This window comes from Macrobrachium nipponense, chromosome 13 (assembly GCF_015104395.2).
Source record: "Macrobrachium nipponense isolate FS-2020 chromosome 13, ASM1510439v2, whole genome shotgun sequence".
Lineage (NCBI taxonomy): Eukaryota > Metazoa > Arthropoda > Malacostraca > Decapoda > Palaemonidae > Macrobrachium > Macrobrachium nipponense.
In genome coordinates this window covers 59,239,190-59,252,745 of record NC_087206.1, presented here as the reverse complement: position 1 = coordinate 59,252,745, position 13,556 = coordinate 59,239,190, and the positions used below count along the sequence as shown (strand labels likewise).

Genomic DNA, 13,556 nt, shown 5'->3' with positions numbered 1-13,556 from the left:
TACACTGGATTCAGAGCAACAAATCTAAAAATGTGGTGTTAGTACATATGTCCGCAACAGGGTGAATGAGATAAGTCAGGTCACTGAAGTGAGGTACCTCTATGTACCTGGTGAAGAAAACCCAGCAGACCTTGTCTCTAGAGGAATTTCCATGCGGCAGTTTAAGAAGAGTAAAATTTGGTTCCATGGCCCAAGTTGGCTCCCGAACCCAGAGATGTGGCCAGAGCAGACAGAAGTATCTACATGCTACCCACCTGAAACACCTGATGAAGTTTTAACTACAGTTGTCAGTGAAGAAGCTACTTGTCCCATAGAGATCCGCAGGTTCGCTTCCCTTCCTAAACTTATAAATGTCACTAAGTTAGAAATTAAGTTCACTAGGCTTTTTAAACGTACCATTGGGAATCGTAAAACTAAGAACTCGGGACTCGTAAACTCTGAAAATGTCGAAGTACAGAACTCAGAAGCATTACGAATTCTTATTGGCTTCACACAGAGTCAGTATTTCCCAGAGGAGTTGTCAAACCTTAACAAGAATTACCACAAAATTCCAACCAGAGTTAAATTCCTAGGCTTGTTCCTGGATGAGAGTGGACTTTTGCGATGCACTGGGAGGCTACAAAATGCGGACCACCTTCCATATAGCAATAAATTTCCTCTGCTTTTACCTCCAAATTCTCCTTTGACTGGACTTATAGTCATTCAAGCACATGAAAATGTTCTTCATGCAGGCATTCAAGACACAATTTGCAAGGTGAGAGAAGAATACTGGATACCAAGACTGAGAAAGTGTGTCAAGAAGATGAAAACAAAGTGTCACCTATGTAACCGTCTGGAAGGACCTGCCTTGCACAGGCCTCCTCCGCCACCTCTACCAGCTTGCAGAGTGAATAGTCTCGGGCCGTTTGAGGTGGCTGGAGTAGATTTGACTGGACAAATTCTTATCTGGAATCCAGCCACTCAAGAAAATGACAAGGTTTACATAGTCGTGTTCACTTGTACCTCAACATGAGCTTGTCACCTGGAAGTGGTAAAAGACTTAACCAGCACTGCTTTTCTCAATTCCTTCAGGCGATTCACTGCACGAAGATCTTGCCCTTGTTGAATGATTTCTGACAACGCCACTAACTTCAAAACTGGCTCTTCCTTGATTCAGTCTTTGTATGATGACACTGACGCACAGTCCACACTGACTAGGGAAAATTGTAAATGGACATTCATCACACCTAGGGCACCCCATCAAAGAGGCTTCTATGAGAGGATGGTTGGCAGTGTCAAATCGGCACTAAAGAAAGCTATATTCAAGAAGAGGATTAATTCTGACGAACTGAATACCATTGTCACTGAGATAGAGCGTCGTATTAACAATAGACCTCTTACATATGTGGATGCTACATCTACAGATACCATCGATGCCCTTACCCCTTCTCACCTGTTGTGCTATCGGTTAAACTCGTTACCCACTACCATAGACTGGGACTACCTGAATGACCCAGATTTTGAGCTTGACCACAAACAATGTAATGAGAGATTCAAGTTTGTATCTCAGGTAATACATGCATTCCAAGAACAGTGGGAGAAGGAATACTTGCAGTCCCTAAGAGATAGACACTATTTCAACGGGGATACAACCCAACCGTTCCAAACTAAGATTAAAGTAGGAGATGTGGTGTTAGTACATAATGACACCCCTCGTTGCATGTGGAAATTGCCAAGGGTCATTCAGCTGATGCCCAGCGCTGATGGACTGGTCAAAGTTGTGAAGCTACAGACCGGCAATGGAGAGACAACTAGGTCAGTTGACAAACTTTACCCACTGGAGGTCTCTAAGCCAGAGGATGTGTATACTGTAGATGCTGCGGAGCAAAATTTAGGAGGCAGTAAAAATTCTGAAGGCTATCAAGCAGAAGAAGAGAGACCGAAGAGATGAGCCGCCACCAACTCGAGGCGATTCTTACAGCAGTTGATTAATGATGAAGCTGTTTAACCTAACACAAAACTGTGTGTTTTGTGTTATCTCCCCCCGGGAGGATGTTGTAAATTTATTTGTACATATACATTTTCTAACCTTTAACGAAGTCACTGCTAAGAGCTACAAAATAGCTATATCCCATTTTCTTTAGTATAAGCTCTGCAGAAAAATTAATATTATATTTTTAATAATCTGATTAACTTTACTTAGCATTTAAAATATTTGATGAATAGATTTTATAAATAGATTTAACTGTCCCTTCAAATTAGTTAAGAAATTATTTAATTGATTTAAGGAGTGATAAGAACCATTGACCTGACATAGGCCTTTTCGGGGGGTAGCGAGAGGTCGAGCGCAGGCTTTTGGGGCCTTGTTCAAACAGACAGCAACGGAGACAGACAAACTTGTTTCGTAAACTTCGTCTCGAGTTTAATTTACATAGTGTAGGGTTTTAGAAATTAATAACCCTTAAGATAATTGGTTTGTATGATCTCCTTTCCTGTTTGTACCTATCCTAACCCATATCCTATCCGAATCCTTATCTGCAACCAAAACTTAAAACGGCCATTCACACTGATCTGTCGGCGGAAAATTAGGTAAGTAAAATAACATTTCTTGTCAACATACCAATTTATTTCCATGAATGTAATTAGAGGTCGGTGGGTTTGCTGATTGAATATATAGGATTTGTTTTTTAGTTTAGGAGTGAATTTAGAGGTGTGCATCCAAACTGGATTTGGGTTAACTTAAAGGTAGGTCAACATACCAATTTTCCACAAAGGCTAAGCCGCCATATTTGGACAGCTGATTTCTGCCAGCGGTCGTTCATTAGGAAGCGGTTGCGTCTTTTAACGTTACTTATTTAACTTAACTTACTTATTTAAGACGTAATACACTGTTTTCTTTACCTTAACTAAATTTTGAACCCTTTTACGTAGTTAGGCTATTGTAATATTGGAGTTTGTGAGAATTAATTAGGCATAGACTCAGATTGAACAATTTTACAGGGGCGTAGTAGAAAATTTAGTCAAAATTAGGTCTGTCTGTTTACTTAGCATTACTATTTGGGATTAGTTTACCTTAATTTTACTTTAACCGGGTCGAAACTTAATTGAATTCTGGGACCAAACTGAACTGTCCTGGGAATTTTATGTCCTTGGTTTAATTTATTCATAGTCCTTATTAGATTAATTGCATTTACCTAAATTACTCTTACCTGTATTTAACTAGCCTACTTAAACTTGCAAAGCAATTATTAATCCTTTGGATTTTCTGGCACAAGTGTGAAAACATGTTAGGCGCACGGAAGAATTGTGTGCTTAACAGCCCGTTTTATACAATTTACTATATTACTAGAGAACACTCAGTGGAAGGAATTACCCTTGTAATTTTGTAGAGTATATTCCTTCAATCTTCCCACTGAGTGAAACAAATTTCCCACATACACAATGAATGACAAGTACGAAGGGTTTGCTAAAAATATTAAATAAAATAAATAATCAGTGTTTTCTTTGTACAAAATGAATTTTAAGCAAAAATCACGTAAGGGCTCACTAAAAATATTTAGTGCTAAATTATACTATTACGTTTTATTTGTTGTACACAATGTATGAAAAGTAAAAATCAAAAGCAAAAAATATTCAATAAAAAAACTTTTTATATATTTCTACACAATGAGTGTGACAAGTACCAATCAGGTAGGGACATCTGGAAGGTTATCAAAACGGAATCCACACCAAAAAGGCAATTTTTTACTGCAGTTTATCAAGTACACCTTGAAAAAACAAAGTTATTCAGATTAGCTACTGACAGGATGAGTTTGTCAAGTAAGCTATATTTGGTTACAGTAGGCTAGCTTAGATCACCAAATCAACAATACCGTAGGTTTCCTTAAGGGCACATTAGCTCTTGAAATACTTTGAATGAAGCTGATACTGTGTACCTGTAAATAGTAGGGACTATATTAGTCTGATTCCTGTTCATGGCCTAGTAATGACCAGTATACTGCTTTTATACAATGCACAGTAATGTGCATTACTACGAAATAGCATAAGCCCATAGAAATCCGTGGTGTAGTCCTACTTTCTCTCTCTCTCTATTTTCCCCTACAAACAGGTCAAATACCATCATTTTTACCATCTTTTATATTGTTTGATTCATCCCATGAGTTATCGCAACTCTTTATAAATGGCTCTAAGCATGCAATTTCAAGTATATAATTTAGATATTAGCGATATGAAAATATTATTTACCAAGAGGGCGAAGCCAATAACACATAATATATTTCACAGTGTATTTCATTTGAAGAATATATTGTTGTAAAATTAGTGTTGCATTATGTTTAGATATATCTGACTAAAATGTATAAGTCATACAAGCCGTAAACTGTCAAATTGAGAAGTAAGTATTTCTTCGGCATCGTAACTGGCGGCAGTAATGAATATGGGACTGAGGAGAGAGCTAAAAGGCGTGGCTTGTGACGTCATGTATCAGCTCCACGTCCTTTGATTGGTCCTAATTTTCCCTATCCCTATACTCTTCCAGACTTGGGAAATAGGTATGCAGCCCGGATACAAGGACAACTCGAAAGGTAAACACATAAGATTTTAAGAGTTTTATTACAAAACTAAACTCTTCAGTAATAACAGCAAAACAAGGTAATAAAGCGTGAACTTAGGTGGCTCAGCACCTTAAACTTTGACATATTCTATGTGGCCACGCAACCACTCAAAAACACTGAAAATTTTGTCAAATCAAATTTCACTGTCACTGAAATAAATGGTAACACATTTCTGAAAGGTGACTAAACAAAGTGAGCAATGATTAACTTCAATTAGCCCGACAATGGCTACAAAAAGGAGCGATTACTTACCATGCATGATACTGGTCAATCGCCTCCCTCCATGCCCAAGCTCACGCCCAAACACCACGTACAAGACCCGCAAGAGTTGCTATCTCAACTATGTTAATTAGCAGGAAGAGGGTGAGATTGGGGCGCGGGGCGGTTTTATACCCGAGCGGATCGGGTTAGTCAATTTCATCGAGAATTTGTTTTCTTCAAAAAGGAAGCATTCCTTTGTTTTTCATAGAATTTATAAGACAACAAGAATTTTGTCATTAATCTATGAGGGAGGAGAGACGATGACTGATAAATGTGAATATACAAAAAGGAACCATTTCGCTTTAGCCATCAGACTGCCTGGTACGTGGCAATTAGCTTTACACTGAAAGCGGGAAAAGGATGGATGGGCGGGAAATACATCACGGAAAATTCGTGTTCCTCTGCAACCTTCCTTTTTGGTTGGATACCTGCATCACGTACTGTCTCACTCATTTCACTCCTAACACTACTTACGTCATGACCACTTTCATCTAATTCATCACTCTGTCAATTCACTTCATCACTAACGTCTTTCTCTGGCTCACCATTACTTATGTTTTCTTCACCCTTGTCGTCCTGGACATCTTCTTGTTGCTCATCATCGTGGGTGTTCATCTCAAGAGGGACAATGTGTTGCATTGCCTGCAGATGTTCCTCTCCCTCAAACAGGACTTTCTGGGACCTGACGACTCTGTTTTCACCAGCACGAGGTCGCCTATACGTAGCGCAGGTCATGACGCTCTTGCAGAGATTTCAGGTAGCCTTCCCTCCAGTACTTTTTAAAGCGGTTGAGGGTTTCTGTCAACTTGAAATATTGGTGATGGAGCTGGCATGTTGTCAGTTTCATATGCATATCCTCGTGAGGAACCACGGGCGGCAATAAGCGAACAACATCTACATGGATGAGATGCGATGGTGTGAGGGCTTCGTCCTTACGCATGTCTCCTGAGCACATCAAGGGGCAGTTGTTGACCACAGCTTTGGCTTCTTTGATTAGGATTCTGAGTTGTTCCTCGGTGAACAGATTTCGTCATAGCGAGTGTCCTCTTAACAACCCCGATCAGCCTTTCAAAAAATCCCCCTTTCCAGGGAGATCGGGTGGTTTGAAAAACCCACTTGATCCCCGTGCAGCGCAGGAATGCTCTTGTAACGTCTATCTCTAGCTCACCATTACTTATGTTTTCTTCACTCTCGTCGTCCTGGACATCATCTTCTTATTGCTCATCGTCGTGGGCGTTCATCTTAAGAGGGACAATGTGTTGCGTTGCATGCAGATGTTCCTCTCCCTCAAACAGGACTTTCAGGGACCTGGCGACTCCGTTTTCACCAGCATGAGGTCGCCTATACATAGCGCAGGTCGTGACGCTCTTGCAGAGATTTCAGGTAGCCTTCCCTCCAGTACTTTTTAAGGCAGTTTAGGGTTTTTGTCTACTTGAAATATTGGTGACGGAGCTGGCGTGTTGTCAATGTCTATGATTATCTTCGTGAGGAACCAAGGGCGGCAATAAGCGAACAACATCTCCATGGATGAGGTGCGATGGTGTGAGGGCTTCGGCTTCTTTGATTAGGGTTCTGAATTGTTCCTTGGTGAAAAGATTTCATCGTAGTGAGTGTCCTCTTAACAACCCCAATCAGCCTTTCAAAAAATCCCCCTTTCCAGGGAGATTGGGGGTTTGAAAAACCCACTTGATCCCCGTGCAGCGCAGGAATGTTCTTGTAACATCCTCGTTGCACACCACTTGGAGAAAGGTGCTTGCGGCCCTGAAGGTCATAGCATTATCGCTGTAGAAAGTCGAAGGAGCACCATGGGTGGCCACGAAGCATCGAAGTAGTAGAACAAAGATATGGGCATCCAGGCCACTGCAGTAATTGAAATATACAGCACGGCTGGCCAAGCAGGTGATGATGAGAATGTGCCCCACTCCTCCATCTATTGTTTAGGTGGTGGTTGTTGGAGAAGAGGTCTGAAGGCTAACACATATGCTCTACATCTCCCCACTACTTTCTTGGCAGTAGCCCTCAATCCTGGGCTCCAACATTCCTGCCAAAAAAGAGTTATCAAAACATTAACCCCACAATGCATGTGAGTTTCATGAGATGGGTGAGATACAATAATACTAAAGTGCCCTTGGAGGGCAGCAATACTAACTCATTCTTTGTATTAGTGATATTAACTAATCTATTTTGTGTGAAAATTATGCCATTACGCATGACTAGGGTCAATTGTTTTACAAAATTATTAATGTGAGTGGCCACAGGCACACCACTTTATAATTTACTACTAAACCATAGGAAGGTGGTGTCTTTGTTCTAAGTAAACTAATTTCAAGAAAGGGTCTGATTAGCAGTTCCCAAATTTCAATACTAAAGACATAACTTTCATAAGTCGTCTGAAGGCTGTGTTACTCCCCAGCAATTTCCACAGTTCAGCGGGCGGAGTCAAAGTTCCTTCTTCCCTGAGCTCCCTCAGGGTGGCTGTGATCGCATTTTGTTGGATTGGAGATTCTCCCTCTTCGACACATGGCTCAGGGGTGCCCTCACAGTGCAGAAAGGGCGGTCCTTCATGCCTCAAGCAGTTGACTTTCAAATCGTGCAATGTTGAATCTCTGGTCAAAATGAAAGCTGGATTCTGCTTCGTGGGGACGTACTTCATCTCAATGCCACACTCCTGTTGGATCTCCCCCAGTTGATTAGAAATGAATGTGATTTTACCTCCTGTGCGGCTACCTACCCAGGCAATAGCTACTGTGCTATCAGTCCAGAGCATTATGGTGGTAAAGATAAACAACTTACAAAGATGCTTTCCCAATCTAAATCCTAATAATAATGCTAATAGTTCTAACTTTGGAATTGTCAATTTCGCTTTGCGAGGCGTGACTCGCATTTTGGAAGGTAAGAAACTAACATGTTCGGATCTCTGTCTGACATAGGCTACAGCGTAGTAAGCTTTGTTCAACAAGTCAGTAAACAGATGCAATTTGCTACCTTTGTGCACAATTCCCCTCTGAAACTTACAATTGGGAATATTGTTGAATTCAGTGAGTAGTTTGCTAGTTTCTAGTTGGTGATCATCTGACAGCACATCATCCCAGTCTACCCCAGCTTCCCACAATTCTTGAAGAAGAATTTTTCCCCACACAAAAAGGGGACTGACTAGCCCTAAGGGGTCAAAATTGGCTACCAAAAGGGAAATTAGCATGCATTTGATAAGAGGATGGGAACTATTACTACAGCTCTGGACATTCGTATGCGTTAAGCTCAACTTATCCTCCCTTCTATCCCAACTCGTTCCCAAAACATTGATCTCAACAGGTTCCTTGCAACCAATCTGCTGATCAAACTCCCTACAATTACTTGCCCACCCTTTCAAAGGCATGTGGGCCTCGTCTAGCAAAGATTTGACCTGGTAATAATCTCTTTCCTTTGTTTCCCTGGCTACAAATGTCTGCAGATAATTATCGACATAGAAGGCTTTAATGATATCTTCCCATACCTGTTCATGGAGATGGGTTTGCAGCACTTGTTGTAAAAGATAGGTACTACTGGGTATGCCAAAAACAACAAAGTTAAAAGCGTATGTGGCCGCTCGTTTCGGCCCTTGTCTCCACAAAAAACCTGCGTATTTAGTATCATTGGGATGTAGCAATGCTCTGTGGAAAGCTTTCAATATGTCTGGTACTAACGCATAGGGATCGGGTCGAAACTTGAGGAGCAAATCATATACCATTTCAACTAAGTTGGGACCTGGATAAAGGCAATCATTCAACGACAGTTCTCCCTTGACTTTAAAGGATGTGTTGAACACGATACGAAGAGGAGCCATGAGACTCTGCTTCTTAACCCCAAAGTGGGGCAAGTAATGTCCATTAATCTTTGAATCAGTGACTTCAGAAATGAACCCAGCATCGAGATACGTATGAAGGACGTTCTCATAGTCTCTTCGGTACTCAGGGTCTTTCAGAAATTGTGTTTCTAACGCGTTCAATTGAACAAATGCATTACGATAATTTGTATCTGGGCATTCTGGCCCGTGGAACGGTAAGCTTACTTGGTACATTCGTTCGGTACTTACAATGCTACTCTGGACTTTATTCATAGCAGCGTGCTCTGAGGTGGTGTGCTGCTCATGGGGAGCGATTCCTACGGTATCCAATCTCCACCACATATCTACGTTGATTTCTGGGGTGGCTTGACAAACTTGTAATGTGCGCACAACAGATGCGTTTATCCCTTCCAGGGCCCACTGTGGTGCGCGACCATATGGCGTTACACCGTTATGCATCACAAACTTACTCCATCAATCTTGTCCATACCGAGGCCGAACAAGCTAAAGTAATCTGCCCCAAGCAGTATATTAACATTAGTAAGAAGATTGCTATTAATCTTATCATCGGCCATAGTGCAACATTTGCACTGCAAATGCGCTTTTATGTTAGAAAGGCCAACATTATATATGAGAGTATTTATATCATCATGCAGATTACTCTGGCACTTACGTGTATTCTACATGAAACTACATCGTACTCGCCTAATACAATCTACGAGCCAAACGGTGCAATATTTAATGAAACGCGTTTAATAACTGGCAATTCTAACTTCTTCGCAAGCCAACTCATAATGAAACTGCATTGGCTTCTGGTATCCAAAAATACTCTGGTGGAAAGGGGTTTGCTACGTGAATACACGATAGCTGTAGTGGTTGTCAATAAAGTAGCTGGCAACTTGGTAGAAGGCTTGTCCTTGACTGTCTTAGCAGTTACACACGGTTTCTCGTCTTTGGCTTTTGGCTGCGTTCTTTGACTTATCTTATAGTTGATGCCTGGGTTCTTCACAGGCGGCGAGACTACTTGTGATGTTTTTGAGGGGGACTGATAACTGGGGTTGTGGACAGGCACGACGGATCTAGGATGCACATTGTCTTTCTCATGTATCAAACTGTGATGTCGTTCATCACATAACTTACAATTACACTTTACGTTACATTGTCTACTGGCATGACCAGATGCTAGGCAGTTTAAACATTTCTTATTCAAAATTAACTGACGTTTTTTAGCTGCCACGGTAGAGTACTTTACACAAAGAGACGCGGAGTGATTGCTGTTGCAGAACGGGCATGGTTAGCGTTCGCTTCGGTCCCCTTCATATGGGCGGTTGACAATTTCTCTTCCCTTTGCATCGCATCATCCTCCATTGATCTTATAATGAAATTCAGCACTTCAAACAACTCGTTCAATGAAAAATCACATTTACGCAGATAATCAACTACTTTTTAATAGACTTGTCCTTGCGACAACATCTGGTTGATAAGGCTTAATAACATGCCGTGATCTAACGGGGATCCGTTCAAACATTTGATTTGTTCAATTAAAACAGTTAGCTCTGTGCGGAAATTCTTGTGGTCAACATAATTGCACTTGGGGAGAAAAGATCAGCTAGTCTTCTATGCAGAATGACTAGTGTCTGTTGCTGGTTGCCGTAATATTTTTCAAGCAAATTGCGGGCAACTTCATAATTTGCAGCTGTTACGCTCAATGATTGAACGACCTTGAGCGGCTCTCCTTCTAATGAACCTAACAAATAGGAATACTTAGAAACATTGTCTAAATCAGGTCTACTATGCACATGAGCATCAAACAATTCAGTGAATATGGCGAATTCCCTTTTTTTGCCTTTGAACGTGGGTAGGGGTATATCTCTTTGAGACGTGGTAAGTGTGTTGTTGGTTGCATTACGCTAGTCAACAACATGCTTACAACTCACTACAACTCAATAACAAGGTTATAACTTGGATGTTTTTTGTCTGCTTGAATTCTTTCCAATAAATTCTGATAAACATTTACAACTAACGAATTTACAAGATTCGCATTGGTACGACTGATTGTGCTGGTCAGAAGGCCTACAAAGGACTCAATTTGCATTACAGAGGTCCTCCATTTTGAGATTCTCAATGAATTCCAAATGTTACAAAGGAAATGACGTCGCCATTCCCGTTACGTTCATGATTTCCCGATTGTTTTTTCTGCCCACTCGCGGCAGATCAATCTAATGACACATTGAAATACGGCTGAACATACGCCTGACACACGAACGCGGAAACAACGGTTGTGCTAGCCTTGCACAGCACAGACTCTTGCATCAAAATAGCCCTTAACGTGGGCAACAAACAAACTAGGCTCTGTCACAGAACGCCTAGTTTATGGTAACTTTTGCTTTTTCGTTACGCGGAAGGCATGAAGGCAGTTGCGAATGACCCAGAATTAACACGTTAAATACCATAATCGAGTTGCTGTTGCTCAGAGACTGGATCCTTAGGGCTATCCGGTTCGACGAAGGACCACAAATGTCGTGAATGTTACGGTGACTTTCATTAAAGTTCGTGCCAGATGTTATAGGCTAATAGCCCTACCTTAATGGACAGGTTCCAGCCCGTGCACAAGGACAACTTGAAAGGTAAACATGTATGATTTCAACAGTTTTGTTACAAAACTAAACTCTTCAATAATAACAGCAAAACAAGATAATAAAGAAAGCGTGAACTTAGGTGGCTCAACACCCTAAACTTCGACAAAATCTGCGTGGCCACACGACCACTCAAAACAATAAAAATTTTGTTCAATCAAATAAATGGTAACACATTTCCGAAAGGTGACTAAACAAAGTGAGCAATGATTAACTTCAATTAGCCCAATGATGGCTACCAAAAGGAACGATGACTTACTATGCATGATTCTGGTCAATCACTTCCCTCCATGCCCAAGCTCACACCCGCACACCACATACAATACCCCCAAGAGTTGCTATCTCAACTACGTTAATTAGAAGAAAGAGGGCGAGATTGGGGTGTGGGGCAGTTTTAAACCCGAGTGGATCGGGTTAGTCAATTTCATCGAGAATTGGTTTTCTTAAAAAAGAAAGCATTCCTTCGTTTTTCATACAATTTATAAGACAACAAGAATTTTGTCATTAATCTATGAGGGAGGAGAGGCGATGACTGATAAATGTGAATATACAAAAAGGAACCATTTCGCTTCAGCCATCAGACTGCCTGGTACGTGGCAATTCGCCTTACACTGGAAGCGGGAAAAGGATGGATGGGCAGGAAATACGTCTCGGAAAATTCAAGCACTAATTTTCGTGACACATGGCATTGGCGGTAATTATATGTATGTTTATATGTATGTTTATATGTATAGTATAATATATATATATATATATATATATATATATATATATAATAATATATATATATATTATATATATAGATATATATATATTATATCTATATATATATATATATATATATATATATCTTATATAGGTATATATATATATTATAATATATTAATATATATATTATATATATATATTATATATATACAGTGGTACCTCGAGATATGAAATTAATCTGTTCAGAGGCGGCTTTCGTATCATGAGCTTTTCATATCTTGAACTGCATTTTACATGTAAAATGGCTAATCCGTTCCAAGCCCTAAAAAACACCCCAGTAGATTTTATAATAAAGCTAAAGTGACCAATAAACAATGAAATACTACAACAATTTGGACCATTCAATACCTAACTTAATATGTGCTAGTACTAATAAGTACGTACCTGTAAATAAAGTGTATTAGTGTACATGGTATACAAGAAATACTGTACGTACATACGTGCGTATGTACGTACAGTACATACGCACGTATGTACTGTATCTCTGAAAGTGGCGACAAAGGAGGAGGACAAACGGCAGAAAACTTCTTATAGTATGTACACTTAACTTTACGAAACACATTAAAAAATGTCAGGAAACATAAACTAAACTTTATGAAACACATTAACAAAACTGTAACACTTGACTTTACAAAAAACTTAAAATAAAATTTTTTTGTTTTGTCTTTTTTTTATTTTTAATTTTTTTTTACTTTTTTATACTTTTCGTTTTTTTTTTTTTTTTTTTTTTAACAAAATTTTAATTTCTTCACCACTTTCAACTTTCTGTTTTTTCGTAGTATCAATTGGATCTTCCTTTTTGCTTACTCCTACTAAAGGCCTCTTTAAAAAAAATAACTATCCAAGGAAGATTGCTTCTGCCTGCTTTTCAAAATGCTCCTGAAATGACTCAGGCAAACGTCATCGAACTGCACAAGCATACGGCCTGTGTAAGCCTTTTCGGGGTGTCTCTTTTCTACAAATGATTGCACCTTATGAAAAGCAGCTAGAGCATCCTTAATTTCTGCCGTTGTCATAGGGTCGTCCTCCTCCTCCTCGCCGCTGCTAGAGAACTCTTCTTGAACGACGTTATGTTGCATGGCCTCCAACTCCTTCAGGTCATCCGTCATAAGCTCCTCTTGGTGCTCCTCGAGAAGGTCATTGATGTCGTCCTCGTCGACGACCAGCCCCATGGACTTGCTGAATGCAACGATCTTGTCAAGATCTGGTTGCGAAACAGTTTCAGGATTGTCAACTGTTCCTGAATCTGCAGCACCAGCTTCGCCCACGTCGAATCCCTCGAAGTCTCGGGCGGATACGGCATCAGGCCAGAGTTTCCTCCACGAAGAATTCAAGGTTCGCCTCAAAACCTCCGGCCAAGCTTGATCGATAAGTCGGATGCATATCACAACATTGGCGTCGATGTCCCACCTCCTCCGTCGTCTTCGGCCTGGGCAATCAAATCGCCGAAAATAGCACTGGCCTTGTGGGAGATTG

The 13,556-nt window shown here is 40.4% G+C and overlaps 3 protein-coding genes across 3 annotated transcripts; 2 read left to right on the top strand and 1 right to left on the bottom strand.

Annotated features, from left to right (window-relative positions):
- The first annotated feature begins 214 nt into the window (after nt 1–214).
- On the top strand, nt 215–1,012 carry LOC135225337 (uncharacterized). The gene has a single exon (XM_064264670.1). It carries the CDS (start codon nt 215–217, stop codon nt 1,010–1,012), a length of 798 nt encoding a protein of 265 aa, XP_064120740.1.
- Nucleotides 1,013–1,261: 249 nt separating this feature from the next.
- On the top strand, nt 1,262–1,930 carry LOC135225336 (uncharacterized). Its single transcript, XM_064264669.1, has one exon. It carries the CDS (start codon nt 1,262–1,264, stop codon nt 1,928–1,930), a length of 669 nt encoding a protein of 222 aa, XP_064120739.1.
- A 5,264-nt stretch (nt 1,931–7,194) lies between these two features.
- Nucleotides 7,195–9,018, bottom strand: LOC135225335 (uncharacterized). The gene has a single exon (XM_064264668.1). The coding sequence runs from the start codon at nt 9,016–9,018 to the stop codon at nt 7,195–7,197; it is 1,824 nt and encodes a 607-aa protein (XP_064120738.1).
- Between the last annotated feature and the right edge of the window lie 4,538 nt (nt 9,019–13,556).

Bases quoted from the DNA above. Each gene is read 5' to 3' on its own strand.
- LOC135225337 (XM_064264670.1), top strand. From the start codon at position 215: ATGTGGCCAGAGCAGACAGAAGTATCTACATGCTACCCACCTGAAACA.
- LOC135225336 (XM_064264669.1), top strand. From the start codon at position 1,262: ATGGTTGGCAGTGTCAAATCGGCACTAAAGAAAGCTATATTCAAGAAG.
- LOC135225335 (XM_064264668.1), bottom strand. From the start codon at position 9,018: ATGTGGTGGAGATTGGATACCGTAGGAATCGCTCCCCATGAGCAGCAC.